This window comes from Psammomys obesus, unplaced genomic scaffold (assembly GCF_907164565.1).
Source record: "Psammomys obesus unplaced genomic scaffold, mPsaObe1.curated_primary_1811, whole genome shotgun sequence".
In the NCBI taxonomy this organism is placed as follows: Eukaryota; Metazoa; Chordata; class Mammalia; order Rodentia; family Muridae; genus Psammomys; species Psammomys obesus.
The window spans coordinates 8,186,229-8,202,944 of record NW_026585895.1 but is presented as its reverse complement, the minus strand read 5'-3'; the positions used below and the strand labels follow the sequence as shown (position 1 = coordinate 8,202,944).

Sequence of the window (16,716 nt, the reverse complement as noted above, 5' to 3'; positions counted from 1 at the left end):
GCTCCTCCGCTCGCCCGCAGCCCGCAGCTAGCTGCTCACTGGAGCCTGTCCTGGGCACCAGGGCTAGAGCAGAACCGCCCCACTAAACCCGCCTTTACCGCAGGTTTCTTCTGCCTCCAGCAGTCAGGCCCGCTTTTCCTGAAGTGAAACTGGAGTTATGGTGGTCCCTTGTAGGCATTTAGGAGATGCTGCAAAATTCTGTTTTGCAAAATTCCGCTTGCCTCGGCCAACTGATGCCTTGGCCTAACGGCTTGGTTTTAAGTTTTTAAATGATACCTTTGAACCATTTGGTATAGGAAAAAGGATTACACAGCTGTAGGTCCTTAAAATCGAGTATTTTAAAAAAATATTTAAAAAACTGGGCCAAGAAATTGCTACAAAAGGAAAACAGTTCATGGTGTCGTGGCCCCCCAGGGACTTGGCAGGCACAGTGATGGCAGTTTCCTGGAAGGGAGTGACAAACAGGTTCCCAGCTCTTCTCTGGATACTCTGGGGGAAGAGCTTGAAGGGCTTTTTGGGATGAGACGAATCTGTTGATACATCCCCTGCTCATTTTAGTATGAAAAGCTTTCAAACAGCACAAAACTTGATTTTTACAATAAACACCAGATACCTGCTACTCTTAGACGATCAATAATGGACTATATGCGATGATTTGTTGAATATCCCACCAATCTACCCACCAATTCATCAAGTGAATATCCAGATTACCCTATTCAGTCAGCCCTCCTGGAAGGGCAAGCCAGGCATTTCACTACCTCAATGCTTTATGGGGTTGTCTGGAATTTGCGGAGCTCTCAAAATCTGAAAATTGTCAAGTTGTGTAAAAGCTTTCTTCCAAGTGAGATTAAAAAACAAAACTTGGCCTCATTTTAACCCTTTCTTTCTTTCATTTATTTATTTATCGGTGACAGGGTTTCACTATGTGGCCCTGGCTGGCCTGGAATTCACTAAGTAGACCAAGCTGGCTTTGAACTCACAGAGATCTGCCTGCCCCTGCTTCCTGAATGCTGAGATTAAAGGCGTACATCACAATGTACCGCATAAAAAACAGTGAAAGAAAATGTGTTTGTGTGTGTGTGTGTGTGTTAGAGAGAGCGAGCGCGCCCACGTGTAGAGGTCAAAGGACAGTTTACAGAATAGCGTTCTCTCCTTCCACTATGTGTGTCCCCAGGACAGTACTCCTGGCCAACAAGCTTCTGGAGACTAGCTGGGGAGTCACCTCGCCAACCCTAAGACCTTAGCAGCCTGCATGTTCCTGCTGTGTCCCCCCTTTCCTTTCCTTCTTTTAAGAAAGGGTCTCTCGCAGTAGCCCAGGCTGGCCTTCCTGCCTCAGCCCCTGAGTGCAGGGATTCCGGGGCCGGGCCACCGCAGCCAGCTTTTCCTAGGAGGTAGCTCCTACTCTCCCGGAGCGCCACGAAAAGCGCGGCCCTTAGTTTAGGGGGCCCGGGGCAGGGCGCGCGGGGCGTTGGGGGGCGGAGAGACCCGGGGAGCCGGGACCGGGGGAGGCACCCCGGGCGCGGGGGCGCGCGGCGCAGCCCCGGGCGCGCGGCCGTCCGCAGCCCCGCCGCGGGGGAGGGGTTTGGCGGGCCGAGCCGGCCCCTTTCATCCAGGAAGTGAAAGCGACGTCGGGGTCAATGAAAACAAACCGGGAGCCCGGGGGGAAGGAAGGCGGGCGCGCAGCAGGGCCGCGCCGGGGCTCGCGGAGCGGCGGCGGAGCGGGGGGCCGGCGGGGCTGGGGTCGCCCCGGGGGTCGGCGCGCCCTTCCCGCCGGGAATGTCCGCGCCTCGCGGCCTCCGAGCAGCACGCGGCGCCCGCCGGCCGGGCCTCTGACAGGGCCGCCGGGTCGGGGCGGAGGGCTGCGGGCCCCGCGCCTCCGCAGCAGCGCGGCCGGCGCCGGGCCAGGAGGATGCGCGGCGCCGGGCTCTGAAGCATGGAGGGGGTTCTGTACAAGTGGACCAACTATCTCACAGGTACGGGCTCTCGGCCGGCCCTGTTGAAGCCGCGGGACTCAGTCCAGGCCCGATTCCCCCTCCCCACCCCCCAGCACACACACGCACACACTCTCTGCCCCTCATTCCCCGGCCCCTTCGAACCGGAGTTTGAGACCGCGCGCCATCCCGTGGATGGGACACGCACTGGAAACCTGCGTTGCCCCTTGATCCTTGGAAACAACCCCCCCCCCCCATCACCCTTAGTGTGTTCTTAAAATCTCCGCTTTCATCCACTCTCTGTGGACAGCATTTTGTTAAGTGTGTGTGTAGCAAATCATTTCGTAAGATTTTTTTTTTTTTCTATATGCCTTTATATTTTCTTACCACCGGTTTGAAAGTCCACTTGTTGAGGTTGTCTGAGCTCATCAAGTGTGCTTTTGGAAGCCATCCTCAGAGAATGAATGTCTTCGGGACTGGTTTTCAGTGAGATTTGGGAATTCGGGTGATCGTGAGACACAGTGGAAGAAAGCGCATTTTCAACAGCATGGGAATTCGGGTCATTGTGAGAAATAGAGTGCTGCACAGGAAAGAGCAGGCAGGTTTCACGGGGAGGTAGTCAGAGGAAAGCCAATTGTGTAGAAATGGGATCGGCAGCAGCGGCAACATCCCTGCCTGTGACATTCGAAGCCTGGCTTTCAAAAAACACTTTAAATCCACACCCTGTGCTTTCTGCTATAACCAACACTAAAGGCAAGTGCGGGATTCTTTTAGGATCCCATTTGGCCAAGGCCTGGGTGGTTAGCTGTTTTGTCGCAGAGGTCCCTTCCAATTTCCGAATCCCAAGATCTCAACGATTTAAGGGAATTTGGGCAGCACTCAGACTCTTAGTAACCAGGAACAGACAGTCGTTGCCTGGCTGCCCAAAATATTGAGCCCTGCAGTCATTTTCTGATACTCAACTAGTGTCCCTTATCTCCTGGGAGTTTGCAGATAAACCCTCTAAGGGCTGAAAGCTTAAAAAAAATGCACATATATGCAAAAGCCAGATTTAAGATAGCAAATGGCTTAATGTGCACAATAGCCTGATGTTTTCTGCTCAGATGGAAAAGCCAAATAATCATGTAAAGGACACATTTTTACTGGAAGCAGCAAGACATTAGGCAGGTACTTTTTGGTAAGAGTTCTCTTTTGGGCAGTCGTGAACACAGATGGCTGGTTGAGGTGTGGTGTTTGAGCACTCTGTCTTTGGAGGCCATGCCAGAGGGATATTTTCAGCATGGCCCGAAGCAGAAGGCAGTTACTGCCATGAGTCATAATTGAAGGGGGAATTTCGCTTGGGGTGGGCTGTGTGCTCTTGGGAGGAGCCCTCCTGGCCTGTGTGATACTGAGCACCAACAGACGCTGTGGTTTTGGTTTTTATGGATCATTTTGGTTTAACTTCCAGTAAAGCATTGTAGAGCCTGTGTTTGGGACGATTCCGTTTCCTTAAATGTAAAGTTGGCTTCACAGTATGTTCAGTTATTAATTTTAGACTGTTGGGTGAGAAGGATGAACAGCCATTTATACTGATTGGCCTTTAAGGAACCTTCTGGTGCTCTGAGAGTGTTCTGACTGTTTCTTAATAGCACGTGTTTTTGTAACATTTAGTAGGTTGAGAAAACTGCTTGTAGAAATTGAAAAAGGAAATAATCTTTCTCAATAAAAGTAATTACCAATCCTTTTACCATACTATAAATGCGTGAACCAATTAGACAAAGTTAGGTTAAATATTTCTTCAAAATGGTGTGTAGAGATAATCAGCAGGCTTGATTAGATGAATATACTCAGCCACATGGCTTTCTCAGTTCCTACAAATTCTAAGTGAATCATTTGCTCAGTTCATTTTGAAGAGCTGTTGCATCATATATGGCAATAATGTACAGTAAGGCTTTTCGAAAACCAGAATTTGGCTTCTTGACTGAGGTGGAAGACTATTTTTAACACCCCCTCCTTATAATTTTTTTGCTGTGGTGAGTTAGTGTTTGGAAAGAATTCTTTTTTTTTTTTTTTTAGTCATTGTGGACATACATTTAAAAATTATTTCTTTGTGTTACCGTTACATGCTGGGCAAGTGCTGCCTCCAAAGCCCTTTTTATTATGATTTTAATTTTTTCTAGACTTTCATATGGGAGTACTGTATTCAGATTACTTCTGCCCCGCCCTTTCCTCCATATTTATATCTGTGTGTGTGCTTGCGTGTGTGTGTGTGTGTGTGTGTGTGTTTGTGTGTTTGTGTGTGTGCGCGCGCACTCGCATGCATTCATGTAGCCTCTAGAGCTGGAGCTACAGGCAGTTGTGAGCTGCCTGATGTGGGAACCGAACTTGTATCTTCTGGAAGAGCAGCATGTACTCTCAACAGTGCCAGCCATCTCTCCAGTCTCCGGAAACCCATCTTTTTAAAGCACCTGCTGTGTGCGAGTGTGCCACTGTGCAGTGAGGAACGAAGTGAAGTGTATGTACCAAAAGAACTTCTCCTCTAGCCTGGCAGCCCTCTCTAGGGAATGCAGTGTTTATAAAACTCTATTTTCTTGGTGCCTGAAGTTATTTTTCCTAATGGGTAGGTCTAAAACGTCCCTCTCCCCCTTCTTAAGCAAGGAATAGAAAGTAAAATTTAACCTGTTTATATCGACTCAGTGTCCCATTGCTGTGATAAAATATTCTGGCAGAAGCAACCTAGGTAAGAGGGCTTTATTTGGCTCTCAGTTGAGGTTATCCTTACTAGGAAGTCACAGTGACAAAGGCAGCTACTTACATCAAGTGCCTCTGTCTCCATTTCATACCATCCCGCATCCCCTGACCAGGAGTAACCCTGCATGCAGTTAAGAAGGCTCTTCATTCGTTCATTAATGTAATCAATATAGCCTGCCTGAGGCCCACCTGGAGTTTGTCAACTTGACAACAGTAACCATAACACAGCATTGTCATTTCAAAAGCGTTGTTGGTGAACCCTAAGTTTTATGTCTTGTTATGAGGTGTTCTGTCTTGGTACTGCCTGAACCTGGAAAACATGAACTTATGAATTGTTTGGGTGCGTAGGGCCAGAGTGGTTTAATGTGGTGTGTCTCGTGGGACCACTTACACTGTATTGTGACGTATAGTGATGGAAAGAAAACGGACAGCCACACTCCTTCCGGCACGCTCACTATGTTCTTAGTTGATGGTAGCTCTCTGTTAGCCTGCGAGGTAAGATTCCAGGGAACATGAGTTTGGCTTGCAGCACTGAGGGAAGTCATCACTCTTGGTTACAGACTTTGCCTCTGAAGCTAGTCTGATGGGTGTATGCTTTAGTTGCTGAGGAAATGTCAAAGAGATGAATGGTTGAAGTTAAAAGTATTTCTGCCTTAGCTGTGTAGCAGCAGAGAAGGGAGGAAGGGTGGGAGGGAATCTGCTCTTTCTATAGGTTATCATGTCTGCATTAAAAAAATGGGAATTTCTTTAGCTTTCTTTGAGTCTGAGTGCATTTATTTGCCTGGAGGTAGCATCTTCTGTCAGTAAAGGAAGGCCACATTCTGCACTTGGGAGTTGGTCAGCTTGTTCAGTCGTCTGTTTGGGAGAAAGAATTTTAGAGACTTGTTGGGATGAAAACAGTTACTCTATGTTAGCTGCCAAGAGTGGTAACAGAACTGGGGCAAAACCTCTGTTTCCTGTAGTTTTTTTCCATTACAAGAAGAGCAACCTTAATCTGAAATGCTTCCAAAACCAAAGATTTTTAAGTGCTGAAGGGACACTTACAAGTGGAAAACACCAAACATGACCTCCTGTGATAGGACGCCGTCAGGAACCAAAGCACGCTATAAAGTCACCTTTGGGTGATGTGTAAGCTGCACATGGATTTCGTGTTTAGATTGGAGCCCCATTCTCCATATATCTCATCTGCATATGCAAATCCCAAATCTGACATCGAACCGCTGCTGGTTCCAGACATTTTGGAAAAGAAATGCTAATTCTGCATCTGTTCTCATGAAGGCTGGGCCAGTTATATTGTGCTTGGATGGGGCTGCGGTAGTGGTTTTTGGGTTGTTAAAGAGAAGGCTGTGAGTCTTTATCTGTCTAGAGATTGCAGGACATTTTGGGCACATGTTGGCCATTACAAATTTCACCGTGGAGAGTCCAGAACTCATGTGGCTGAAATCGATTTTCTCTGTGGTAAAAATAATCGATTAACCTGTTTTGATTTCTGTCCGCTCCAGGTTGGCAGCCTCGATGGTTCGTTCTAGATAATGGAATCCTGTCGTACTATGACTCACAGGATGATGTGTGCAAAGGGAGCAAAGGGAGCATAAAGATGGCCGTGTGCGAGATTAAAGGTAAGGGAGCAGGGGTTTCTGTAGCCTGCTCCTTCTACAGATTTTCACATCCTCCTCTGAAGCAGTCAAGGGGAGCAGGTAGCGCTGTTGAACACAGGTTTGGTATTCCCCCTTTATAAATATCTCCTGCATTGAAATTCAAATTAGCTTTTCCCAGGTTGACTCGATAGATAATTTCTTGTGTCGTCTAGATGTGTTCTGTTTCATCCTCAAGGAAAGATTTTGGAAGGTTGAAGCTGAGCTCTGTAGCTGAGGCGGGCCATCTCTGTGGGATAGAGTGCAGAGTGGATGTTTAAAGCTTGGATTCTGACTGGAGTTGAGCATTCGCGTGTAATAGAGAGGGTTTCCTCTTTCTGAAGGGGAGTAACGGAAGGACATGGGGTGCATTCTTGTATGTGCCTGAAGGGTGTGGGTGAAGGTGGGTAGAGTGAAATCAGATAAAATGATGTGGAGATTTAAATTCTTCAAGGAGGACTGAAAGGGAAACAGGACCAGAGGAACAAATGTTCAGTCCCCTCCAGGCCTTTCCCCTCAGAGTTTGAATACTTCAGTCCAGCGTGAGGGCTTGCTCAAAGCCTGCAAAAGTCTAGAGGAATTCTGTCCTATGCATTTGCTTAATGAGATGAATGCAGTGAGCTGCATTTTCCAGGGCTGGGTTGGCATGATTTTATGGTAATTCTAAGTAAGATTAGCCAAGGAGGGAAGGAAGTTTTCCCTTTTCTCTTTCTTTCTTTCTTTCTTTCTTTCTTTCTTTCTTTCTTTCTTTCTCTCTCTCTCTCTCTCTCTTTCTTTCTTTCTTTCCTCTCTCTCTCTCCCTCTTCCTCTCTCTCTCTTCCGCTTCCTCTCTTCCCTCTTCCTCTCCCTCTCTCTCTTTCTGCCTTGAATTCATATTCTTTTTTTTTTATTTAAGTTTTATTTTGTGTGTATTGCTGAGAGGGTGTTAAATCCCCTGGAACAGGACTTACAGACAGTTGTGATTTGCCATGTGGGTCCTGGGACTTGGACTAGGTCCTCTGGAAGAACAGCCAGGTCTTTTCAGCCCCTGGGTTAATATTCTCCAGCTAGAGTTCTGCCTCTTTATCTCAAACTCAGTAGTAATACCATCATTTCTCCTTCCATTTCCTTCTCTTCTCTTTTTTTTTTTTTTTTTTTTTTGAGACAGTGTGTAGCCTAGGTTGGCCTGGAACTCAGTGTTTTTACTTTTTCTCTCCATGCTGGGATTATCATCATGCAACATTGTCAGCTTGGGCTAGATCATACTGTCCTGGGAGAGTTCTTAAAATGTATATGCTTGCTGAGTGTGTGTGTGTTTGTGTCTTCACTGTTCACTTTTAAATTAAGAATCATTACTGTTCTAATGGAAGAGTGTCATGATTTTATAAACTATAGACATATATTAGTTTGAGCTGTTACTCTTGTGTGTTCCCTAAAAGTAAGGGCCACTATTTTGTATTTTTCACAATCATTTGCCAGTAAGTCTTAGCTTGCCATGTCCTCATTGCTGGGGTCTTTATAGCTCATTTTTAGCTGTGCCCTCATCACCCGTGAACATTTAGAAGTGCTGCTTTGTAAGTAGTTTATGAGCCGATGTTGAAACGGGCTTACAAAACACATTCAGAGAATTTTTATTCAGCTCTAACAGGTGGTTAAGAGAAACGAAAATCCCTTTTTGGGGGGCGGGGTGTTCTTGGGACTGGACCTAGGGCCTTGCATATCCTGGGCAGCTCTTGTTAGGTCAGTTTAGTAGAGTTCCTATTTGCCACAGAGATTTCATCTTAGTTTTCAGCTCTTCAGCCCTCTCACCTACTCCCTGGCTATCAACTCCCACTTTTTTTCGTTGACTGTGGGGTTGGGGGTGGACAGGGACTGAACACATTGCTGTGATAGTCCATGTTACCACGATGGACCCAAATAAAGTGTACTGTACATGCTAACAAATTTTCAGGAACACGTTTCCCAGGGCGCAGGGTATGGCTCCGAGGTGCAGAACATGCCCCGCACGACCTGCAAGGGCTTTTATTATCATTATCTTTTCTAAGTTCCCTGTTGGTCTCTGTCCCTCTTTCTGAACGTGGCTATCTTTTATATTGATTCATAGCTGTTCTTTGTATAATGTAATGAGTTTGCAAGGTTGTCCCGCTCTGCTTTTGTTCTGTCCATGGTGTCCTTTGACGATCAAGATCCCAGCAAATGTACACATGTATAATGCCACAGTAAATTAATTTGGCAGGAGCTGTGTGGATGTGGTGACACTCACGTGTAATCCCAGGCCTGGACAGCTGAGAAGAAAGTTTGAGGATACTCTAGTTTAAGTAGTGAGTGCCAGGCTGGCCTCAGCTACATAGAAGACCCTGTCACGGCAGGCAGATGGACAAACAAGGAAATGCCAAACAAGTGGAAATTAAAGATCTGCTAATCCACCTCCCTGTCTTGAAGCTGCTGTTTAGTTTCTTGGAGTCATGCTTTGTGTTTGGGTTTAAGTGACCCTGCTGCTGTGTCCCCGTCTACCCGTCCCTCCCCCCGGAATTGATGTTTTGCTTCCTTGGATGACAGTGTTGAAGTCCTAGTATGGGTAAAAGCGAATTATCTGTTTTACTGTCATCTGCTGTCCCTGTTTTGTTGCCATTGCCGCCTTGGGTGGTAGGGAGAAGGTGGTTCTCACGGGGCCCCTGGGGCTTAGAGAGTGGCCTGCCTGTGTGCCGAGTCTCATTTGCTCTAAGCGTGTGAAGCATCCAGTGCTGTGTGACATGACTGTGCTCCGAGTCGTGACTGTTTCCTCTTGTGTCATCACAGTCCACTCGGCAGACAACACGAGGATGGAATTAATCATTCCAGGAGAGCAGCATTTCTATATGAAGGCAGTGAATGCCGCCGAGAGACAGAGGTGGCTGGTCGCCCTTGGGAGCTCCAAAGCGTGTTTGACTGACACAAGGACTGCAAAAGAAAAAGGTGATCGCAGGTTCCCTGTAATAACTACTTGCTAAGCTAAGTGTGCCCGGCTACTTTGAGCAATCAGAAGGAAATCAGTAACGGAGAATTTAAGAGTAACTTTTATTCGCCTGATGTAATTGTCATCTCCAAGGCTTACTGTCTCTGTCTGCTAACCTAGACCTAGTTCTGGAAGCTTCCAGCCTCTGTGCAATCCACTCTATTCCTAGAATGCTTTCAGCCTCTGAGAGTTACTGCTGAATAAGCTCACCCTTTCTTGTTCTTTCTGAACTCTTGCTAGCTGGTTTAACTCAGCTGTTCTGGCTCAAACTCCTCTCCTAGGTGACTGATTCAATCTGGCTTCTCTCTCGGCCTCTGACTGAATGCTCTGCTTGGCTTCAAACTAACTCTAGTAATCTGTTCTAATCTTTTGGCTCCTTCTCATTCTTGGGCTTAACTGTCTTTACCTGTGTCTGGCTTGTTCTCCCTACAGTCTGTCTCTGCAAAACTGTCCCAGTGTGTCTGTCCATTAGTCTGCCCTGCCCCTGCCCCCCCATCCCGTGTGCTGATCCTTTTAAGTCACCCGTCCTTCCTCTCTGTTCTCCTGAGCATTGGACATGTCCTATTCTTTCAGATCTTTCACTTTGTTTGCCTTTCATTTAGACATCATTTTCAAACTTGGTTGCTTCCTTCTATTAACTAACTGCTTCCTTCTATTAACTAACTACCTTCATTGTTTGGGATTCAAGGTATGTGCTAAGGGCGTGTCTGTATTCCAGCCAGAGTAGCCTTGTTGCTGGGTTAAAATTCCTTTACCGTGGAAGGCTTACATAGATAGACCACTATGGTAAGAACTCTGTGAACAACTTAAAGGTCTAAGTTTAGAAGAATCAATTGGAAAGCCATCGCTGTGCTCAGATGATACGTTATGAGGCCGTGGAAGTGTTTACAAGGAGGTTTAATGGCCTGGGAAACTGTCCTTGGTTAACTGATCATTGAAAAAGCAGGACAAGGACCTGAGTTCAATCCCTAGCACTCCCATAAAGAGCAAAAGCATGGTGGCACATACTTAGAATCCCAGGCCTCATGAGCTGGAGACAGGAGGCTCCCTGGGGCTCCCTGACCAGTCAGCCTAGCTTCATTTATGAACTCCAGGTCAGTGAGAAACCCTTTCTCAAAAGAGGAGGACATTGTTCCAGAGGCTGACATTTGCAGTTGCCCTTTGTACACACATATGCATATAAAGAATTTTTAAAAATTAAAAAATAGCCAAGCAAGGTGGCATACTTAATCCCAGCAGTCAGTGGGACAGAGGCAGGCAGATCTTTGGGCAGCCTGGTCTACAGAGTGAGTCCAGGACAGCCAAGGCCACACAGAGAAACTGTCTTAAAAAAAAAAAAAAAGTAAATAAATAAATAAAACCAATCTTAGGTTAATTTAGTGAAAACTAAGTTATACATGTTTCTGTAAGTTAGAAAATGCAGGAATTTATAATGATACTCAGCTATAGCAAAGAAAAATTACTGATAAAGTATAGCTAAGATTAGGACAAGAAGTAGCTAAAAGATAGGCACAATCTAAATCTCCAGAGGTACCTGGGTAAGTAAACTGTTGTGGGACCCGTGCAGCGAAATATTCATCTTTAAAGAGGAAGGGGATTTGGGCACCTGCTACACCGTAACTTTAAAGACAGCATCTTAGTGAGATCGGCCTGTCACAGAAAGACATTGACTGCACTCATTTCAAATGCCAAGGACATCGAAGTTTATATAACAGAAAGGAGAATGGAATCGAGGGGGGGATGCGCTCAGTTAGGATTTCGAGGCAGGGGGATTTTGAGTTTGAGGCTAGTTGGGGCTGCATAATGAGACTCTCTAAACATGTGAAGTAGAAAAGGAAACAGGGTGTAGAATGGTGGTGTTAGCGCCTACATGGAGGAGGACGAGGTTAAAGGGGACAGGGCCAGAGAGGTGGCTTGGTGAATAAAGTCCTGGAGAAATGGGGTTTGGATGACACCAGAACTAGCATGAAAGCTGAGTGGGTGTGTTCCCGCGCGTGGGTGCAGGAGACGCCTGCGGCAAGCCAGCTAACTGGACTAGCTGAGCGGGATTCGCCAGGTTCAGTGAGAGAGCCGCCTCAGTTAACAGCGTAGAGCAAGGAAGGGCGCCTGAGGTCAGCCTCTGGCCCTGACACCTGTGTTCGTGTGTAGTCATGCCAGCACACACGAATGTACAAATGCCCCCCCACCCACCCAAAGGACTATAATTAAATTTGGGCAAGAGTTGATTTAGGTCACATACAGCTCAGTGCTGCTCTGCTATTTTCTGCCAGGAAGCAGCGGCCCTGGCCTGGCTCAGACACTCTGGGAAGATCAGCAGCTACTCACTGTGTAGCCCCACTGTTTTTGTACCTCTGCAGCTTTTATTTCTGCCTTAAAAGATATCGGCAGAGGTGACAGGGACTGCGGATGTGTCTAGAGTCCCTAAGGAGAAGAAAGTAAGCACTGCATTAAAAATATGGAGACCAGCAGAATGTGAAAATGGGACCGGAAGGAAGGCAGTGAACAGGTGTTGATGCAGTGCCTTTTCTTACCCGACAGGCTGCAGCCTCTACGCTAGGATATACAATGAAGGAAACTGGTTACCAGCTTATATGTTAAAAGAAAAACTAATACAGAGCTGGAAAAAATGTGGGAGGAAAAGGAAAATGCTACTTCACAAAAGTAGAAATTCAGGTTTCACGTGGAAGAAAAAGAGAAATAGAGTGGAATTGTTGTGTATTAAAGTACCCAGGGAGGCGGGTGTGGTGGCACACGCCTTTAACCCAGGAGGCAGGTGGATCGCTGTGAGTTCGAGGCCAGCCTGGTCTACAAAGCGAGTCCAGGACAGCCAGGGCTATACAGAGAAACCCTGAATCAAAAAACAAAAACAAACAACAGCAAAAATAGAAGAAAAAGGAACAACAACCCACCCAAGGATTGGGACCAGGCCAGCAAGGTGTCTCTGTGAGTACAGGTGCGTGTGTGCTGGCCTGGTGACCTGAGTGTGAACCCTGCGCCTCACACGGCGCCCGAGAAGCAGCGACTCCTCAGAGATGTCTTCTGCCCTCCGTGTTCGTCTCGGCACATGCACGTGTGCGCACACACAGGCACACACACACAGACGCACACACACAGACACACACACACACAGATACACACACACAGACGCACACGCAGCTACCCTGTGTGCATACTCATTCTCTTCCCTTCCTCTCCCCCATCCCAGACGTGTGTGTGTGTGTGTGTGTGTGTGTGTGTGTGTACATGTGGAGGCCAGAGGCTTATGGTGGAAGTCCTTACTCTCACCACCTTATTTTTATAACAGGGTCTTCAGTTGAACCTGTAGCTCAGTGATTGGCATCTGCTAGGTGGGCAGCTAGGCCCCCCAGTTTCCTGTAGCTCAGATTGGGGTACAGTAACTAGGTGAGCAGCTAGCCCGAAGGTTCTCACGTCTCCACCTTCCCGGTGCTAGGATTATACAGCACCACCAGGTCCAACTTTTTTTATGTGGGTTCTGAAGATGTGGCTCAAGTCCTTATATTTATGCAACAAGCACATCACCACCTGAGGTATTGCCTTAGCCTCTGTTGCCTGCTTTTGAAATCGTCGTTTTAGTGTATTACCAAAGAATATGAAGATGACATAGTTTGATATTTATATGTTTCTCTTAGAAATAAGCGAGACCAGTGAATCTCTGAAAACCAAAATGTCTGAACTTCGCCTCTACTGTGACCTCCTCATGCAGCAGGTTCATACAATCCAGGAGTTTGTCCACCATGATGAGAACCACTCATCTCCCAGTGTGGAGGTACTGCTGTCTTTCCGGGATCCGATTCTGCCACGTCCTGCCTGGGGCCTCCTTAGCTCTCTAGGCTGACAGAAACATCACCCCAGAGTTGCTTGCAGCTCTTGAGAGCTCCAGCTGTGTCCTCCACAGGGCTGTGTGAATCCTCTCTGCCCTAGAGGCAAGCATGGAAGCAGCTTGTTTCCCCACGGAGGCAGGCCTGTCTCTGCAGCCACTCAGTAGTTGGGGGACAAGGATCAGGAAGAATCGTCCTGGCCTGTGTTCTCAGTTGTATGAAACAGCAGCTGGATTTTGTTTTGTTTTCTCCTTAGTGATAAGATATTTCTTGGCTTTAATTAATTTTCTCTTTGGCCATTCAGGCAGCGCCTGATCTCATGGTATAAGCCTGCTCAGTCTCTACGTGTTCTTTTCCAGAACATGAATGAAGCCTCTTCCCTTCTTAGTGCCACCTGTAATACATTCATCACAACCCTCGAGGAATGCGTGAAGATAGCCAACGCCAGGTTTAAGCCTGAGATGTTTCAACTGCCTCATCCGGATCCCCTGGTTTCTCCTGTGTCTCCTTCTCCTGTTCAGATGGTTGGAACTTCTTGTTTTTCTTTTAGCAATATAAATATGTTTACATTAAAATAAAGTGAAGTGTGTGTGTGTGTGAGGTGTGTGTGAGGTGTGATCTTCTGTAGCTCTCTTTCTATCTTATTTTTGAGACATGTTCTCTCTCTGGACCTGGAGCTCATCAGTAGTATAGACTGGTGAGCTCGGGGCATCAGCCTGCCTTCCCCGGGTGTGGCTGCAGATGCACGCTGCCATGCCTGGCTTTTATTTGGGTGCTTATGATAGATAGTCTTTCGAGGCGCTTTACCCACAAGGCCCATTCGCAGCCTCCCTTCTCTCGATACCCTAGTTTTCCTTGTACGACTGGAAGGGGCAGTGGGGAGGGAGCAGTCACAGGCCGCACTGCTTTTGTCTGTGCTGGTAATGGGTCCTCTCAGCCAAGGAGCTTGGCGCATGTACTGATACCTTGATCTCTCTGCTCTGAAGGCGATGAGAATGGCCGGCCCTGCCACTCTAAGCCATTTGGCTGTGTGTTCAGAAAGCATTTTAGTGCAGTGTGTATTGTGACAGAGAAAGCTAGGCATGTGCGTCCGCTTGGTAAAAGTGTTGAAATAGAGCAATGCCTCATTCTTGAGGGGAGCTGTTAAACGAAACTTGAACCTCCCAGTGGGAACAGGGTTTTGCAGTCAGCATTTGGATTTGAATTCTCTGAGTAGGCAAGTTTCTTCATTCCTGTGGTCCTTCACCTGGGAAATGTCCTTTGTGTCAGGAGGTCACTTAGTGGTAGGTGCTTAGTGTTCCTCTTGATTGCTCTGCACACCAAGAACTCTTTGCTGGGGGTGGTGGGCTCCGTGTGCTTTTCCTGCTGTTGAGTGCGCTCCGGCCTGCTGCGAGGAGCCTCTGGTGAGATGAGGTTTGAGAGCACTGCATTGTGCTCACTGAGCCCCCTCCCGGAGGCGGAGTCTACCTGGCTCTGTTCTAGCAGTTCCTGGACGCTGGCTGTGAGGACAGCGGGGACAGCTCGTGCCCATGTTCTCTTGCCCACCCCAGCAAGTTCATTCATGGAGGGGGAGTAAAGAGCATTTCCCACGGTTAAGTCTGTTCTTCATCGGTGAGCGCGGGCTCACCGTGTCCCTCGCAGGAAGCGTTGCGGTCAGATGAACTGGGGAAGTTGCAGTGATGTAGTGAGCAAGTGTTTCCTGTCTCAGTCTAGCAGGGAGCCCCAGCCTGCTAGGCTTCGGCAGCACCTCTCTGTGCTGTGTTGTGGGGGGCAGGAGCAGGTGTCAGGTGGTAGTGAGCTATTCGGAGTGGGTTCTGGGAAGCAGGGTCAGCCCTGTCTGTGAGGAACACTCACATGCTGAGCCGCCTCGCTAGGCCCTTCGAGGGTGAATACTTGTAAGGGAAGTGGCTGTGAACGGGATGTTGGTGCCCCGTCATTCTAACCACAGACATCTGTCATCATGCAGCTAGGGGTTCTTGTCAGCTGGCATTGCAAACACAGAAGGCACTTAGAGAACATGGTAGATGTGGGCCCGTGTGTATAAACATGCTAAGCCTTTAGTACAGACAGCTTCCCTGTCTCCTTGGTAAACCGAGATAATCTGACTTATTAGTGCTGCCCTTTATTGCTGGGTGGGCAAGCTGGCTGTTCTCAGTTATGTGTGATTCCCCATCCTTATTACATGTTCTGCTTTATCAGACTGTATTTTTTTTTTTTTTTCTTCAAGCATGTCATTTTGCTTTCATAGTTTCAAGGCTTGGACTTAGGGCCTGTGTACGGTGGGCAAACACTCCTGAGCTTACACCTGCAGCTCATTGGTTGTTTAAGTAAATGCTTTAGAAACCTATTGAGGTTTAGGGCTTTTTCCTGAGTTCTTCACAGACTTTGCTTACTGATGCTGCCCTCTATGAAAGCTACACTGGCACATGTGTGGAAGCTGCTTGAATAGTGATGGCAAAAGAAGGCTTTCCTGCCACGCTCTGCTCGTGCCCTTCAGAATGAAAAGAAAAGGCATTTATTAAGAGTATTTTCTGGTTTGCTAGGTGCTCCTTTTTATTATGAAAATAACTTTTAGATTGGTTATGTATATACTGTAATTTATACTTTTACATATTACATAATACATACATGATTAGAATTTAACATTTTTTCCTGTATGTGTTGAGAAATTTCCAGTTCATCATTATTAGGGAGAGAGTTTGACATTGTGTTGAGGGTTTGACTTGAGCCTATAGAAGATAACTATCTTCTCCAGGCATCTATTTCTCTGAATAAATTTATGTTAATTATGATAATGAGTTAGAGGTGCATTTATTCTCTTTGACTAAAGCTTGAGCTAAGGCCTTTCTCTCTTTCACATTTCTAGATGAAGCGTTCAGCCAGCCACCCTGGTTCCTGCACTTCAGAGAGGTAAATCTACCATTTCTTCTGACTAAATCCTGTCTGAGCAGTGCCTCTCCAGCTGCTGTGGATGTCAGCTCTGCGTGGAGTAGGTCTGATAGTCCGTGTGTCATGGGGCTGGCTTCAGAAAGGGGTGTGGAAAGGAAACCTACAAGTGTGAATTAACCCAAAGGTGGTGCCCTGCTGGCTGTTGTAGCTTCTTGGGTTTTTGAAATAATATCAGGAAATATGGGCCAGTGAGAGGGCCCAGCAGGTAAATGTACCAAGAAATACATTTTGTTAAAGTAATAATGATAATAATAAAATATATCAAGTGATGGCTAGAGAGAAATTTGTGTCGCTGTGTTGAGCCGCCAGTGTCCCAGCTGCTCTTCTCTAGGCACACACGGTGGCGGGCCTCGCCCTCCTCTGCTCTCTGGGCAGCGAGGGAGCTAAAGCATTTATTTCTCCAGGCTGACTCTGAAGTCCAGGGCCTTGCTATTGTTTTGTCTCTTTTCTTTGGTAATTATATACTCTTTGCTGAATTGATCTGATCAGAGGAAGGCAATAATTTATATCCTGTCAGGGTATAAAGCATTAAAAAAAAAAAAACAAAAACTATAAGTTTTCTTTTCCTTTCCTTTCCTTTCCTTTCCTTTCCTTTCCTTTCCTTTCCTTTCCTTTCCTTTCCTTTCCTTTCCTTTCCTTTCCTTCCCTTTCCTTTCCTT

General features: G+C 46.9%; 1 protein-coding gene across 1 annotated transcript in view; it reads left to right on the top strand.

The window, feature by feature from the left end:
- Positions 1 to 1,672: 1,672 nt before the first annotated feature.
- Plekha3 (pleckstrin homology domain containing A3) overlaps positions 1,673 to 16,716 on the top strand; it is a 21,818-nt gene continuing 6,774 nt past the window's right edge. Inside the window, exons 1-6 of the mRNA XM_055600597.1 lie at positions 1,673 to 1,973; positions 6,164 to 6,280; positions 9,074 to 9,229; positions 12,920 to 13,056; positions 13,468 to 13,632; positions 15,975 to 16,018. Coding sequence (XP_055456572.1) covers positions 1,934 to 1,973; positions 6,164 to 6,280; positions 9,074 to 9,229; positions 12,920 to 13,056; positions 13,468 to 13,632; positions 15,975 to 16,018 — 659 coding nt within the window. The 5' untranslated portion in view covers positions 1,673 to 1,933. The remainder of the gene's footprint in view (positions 1,974 to 6,163; positions 6,281 to 9,073; positions 9,230 to 12,919; positions 13,057 to 13,467; positions 13,633 to 15,974; positions 16,019 to 16,716) is intronic.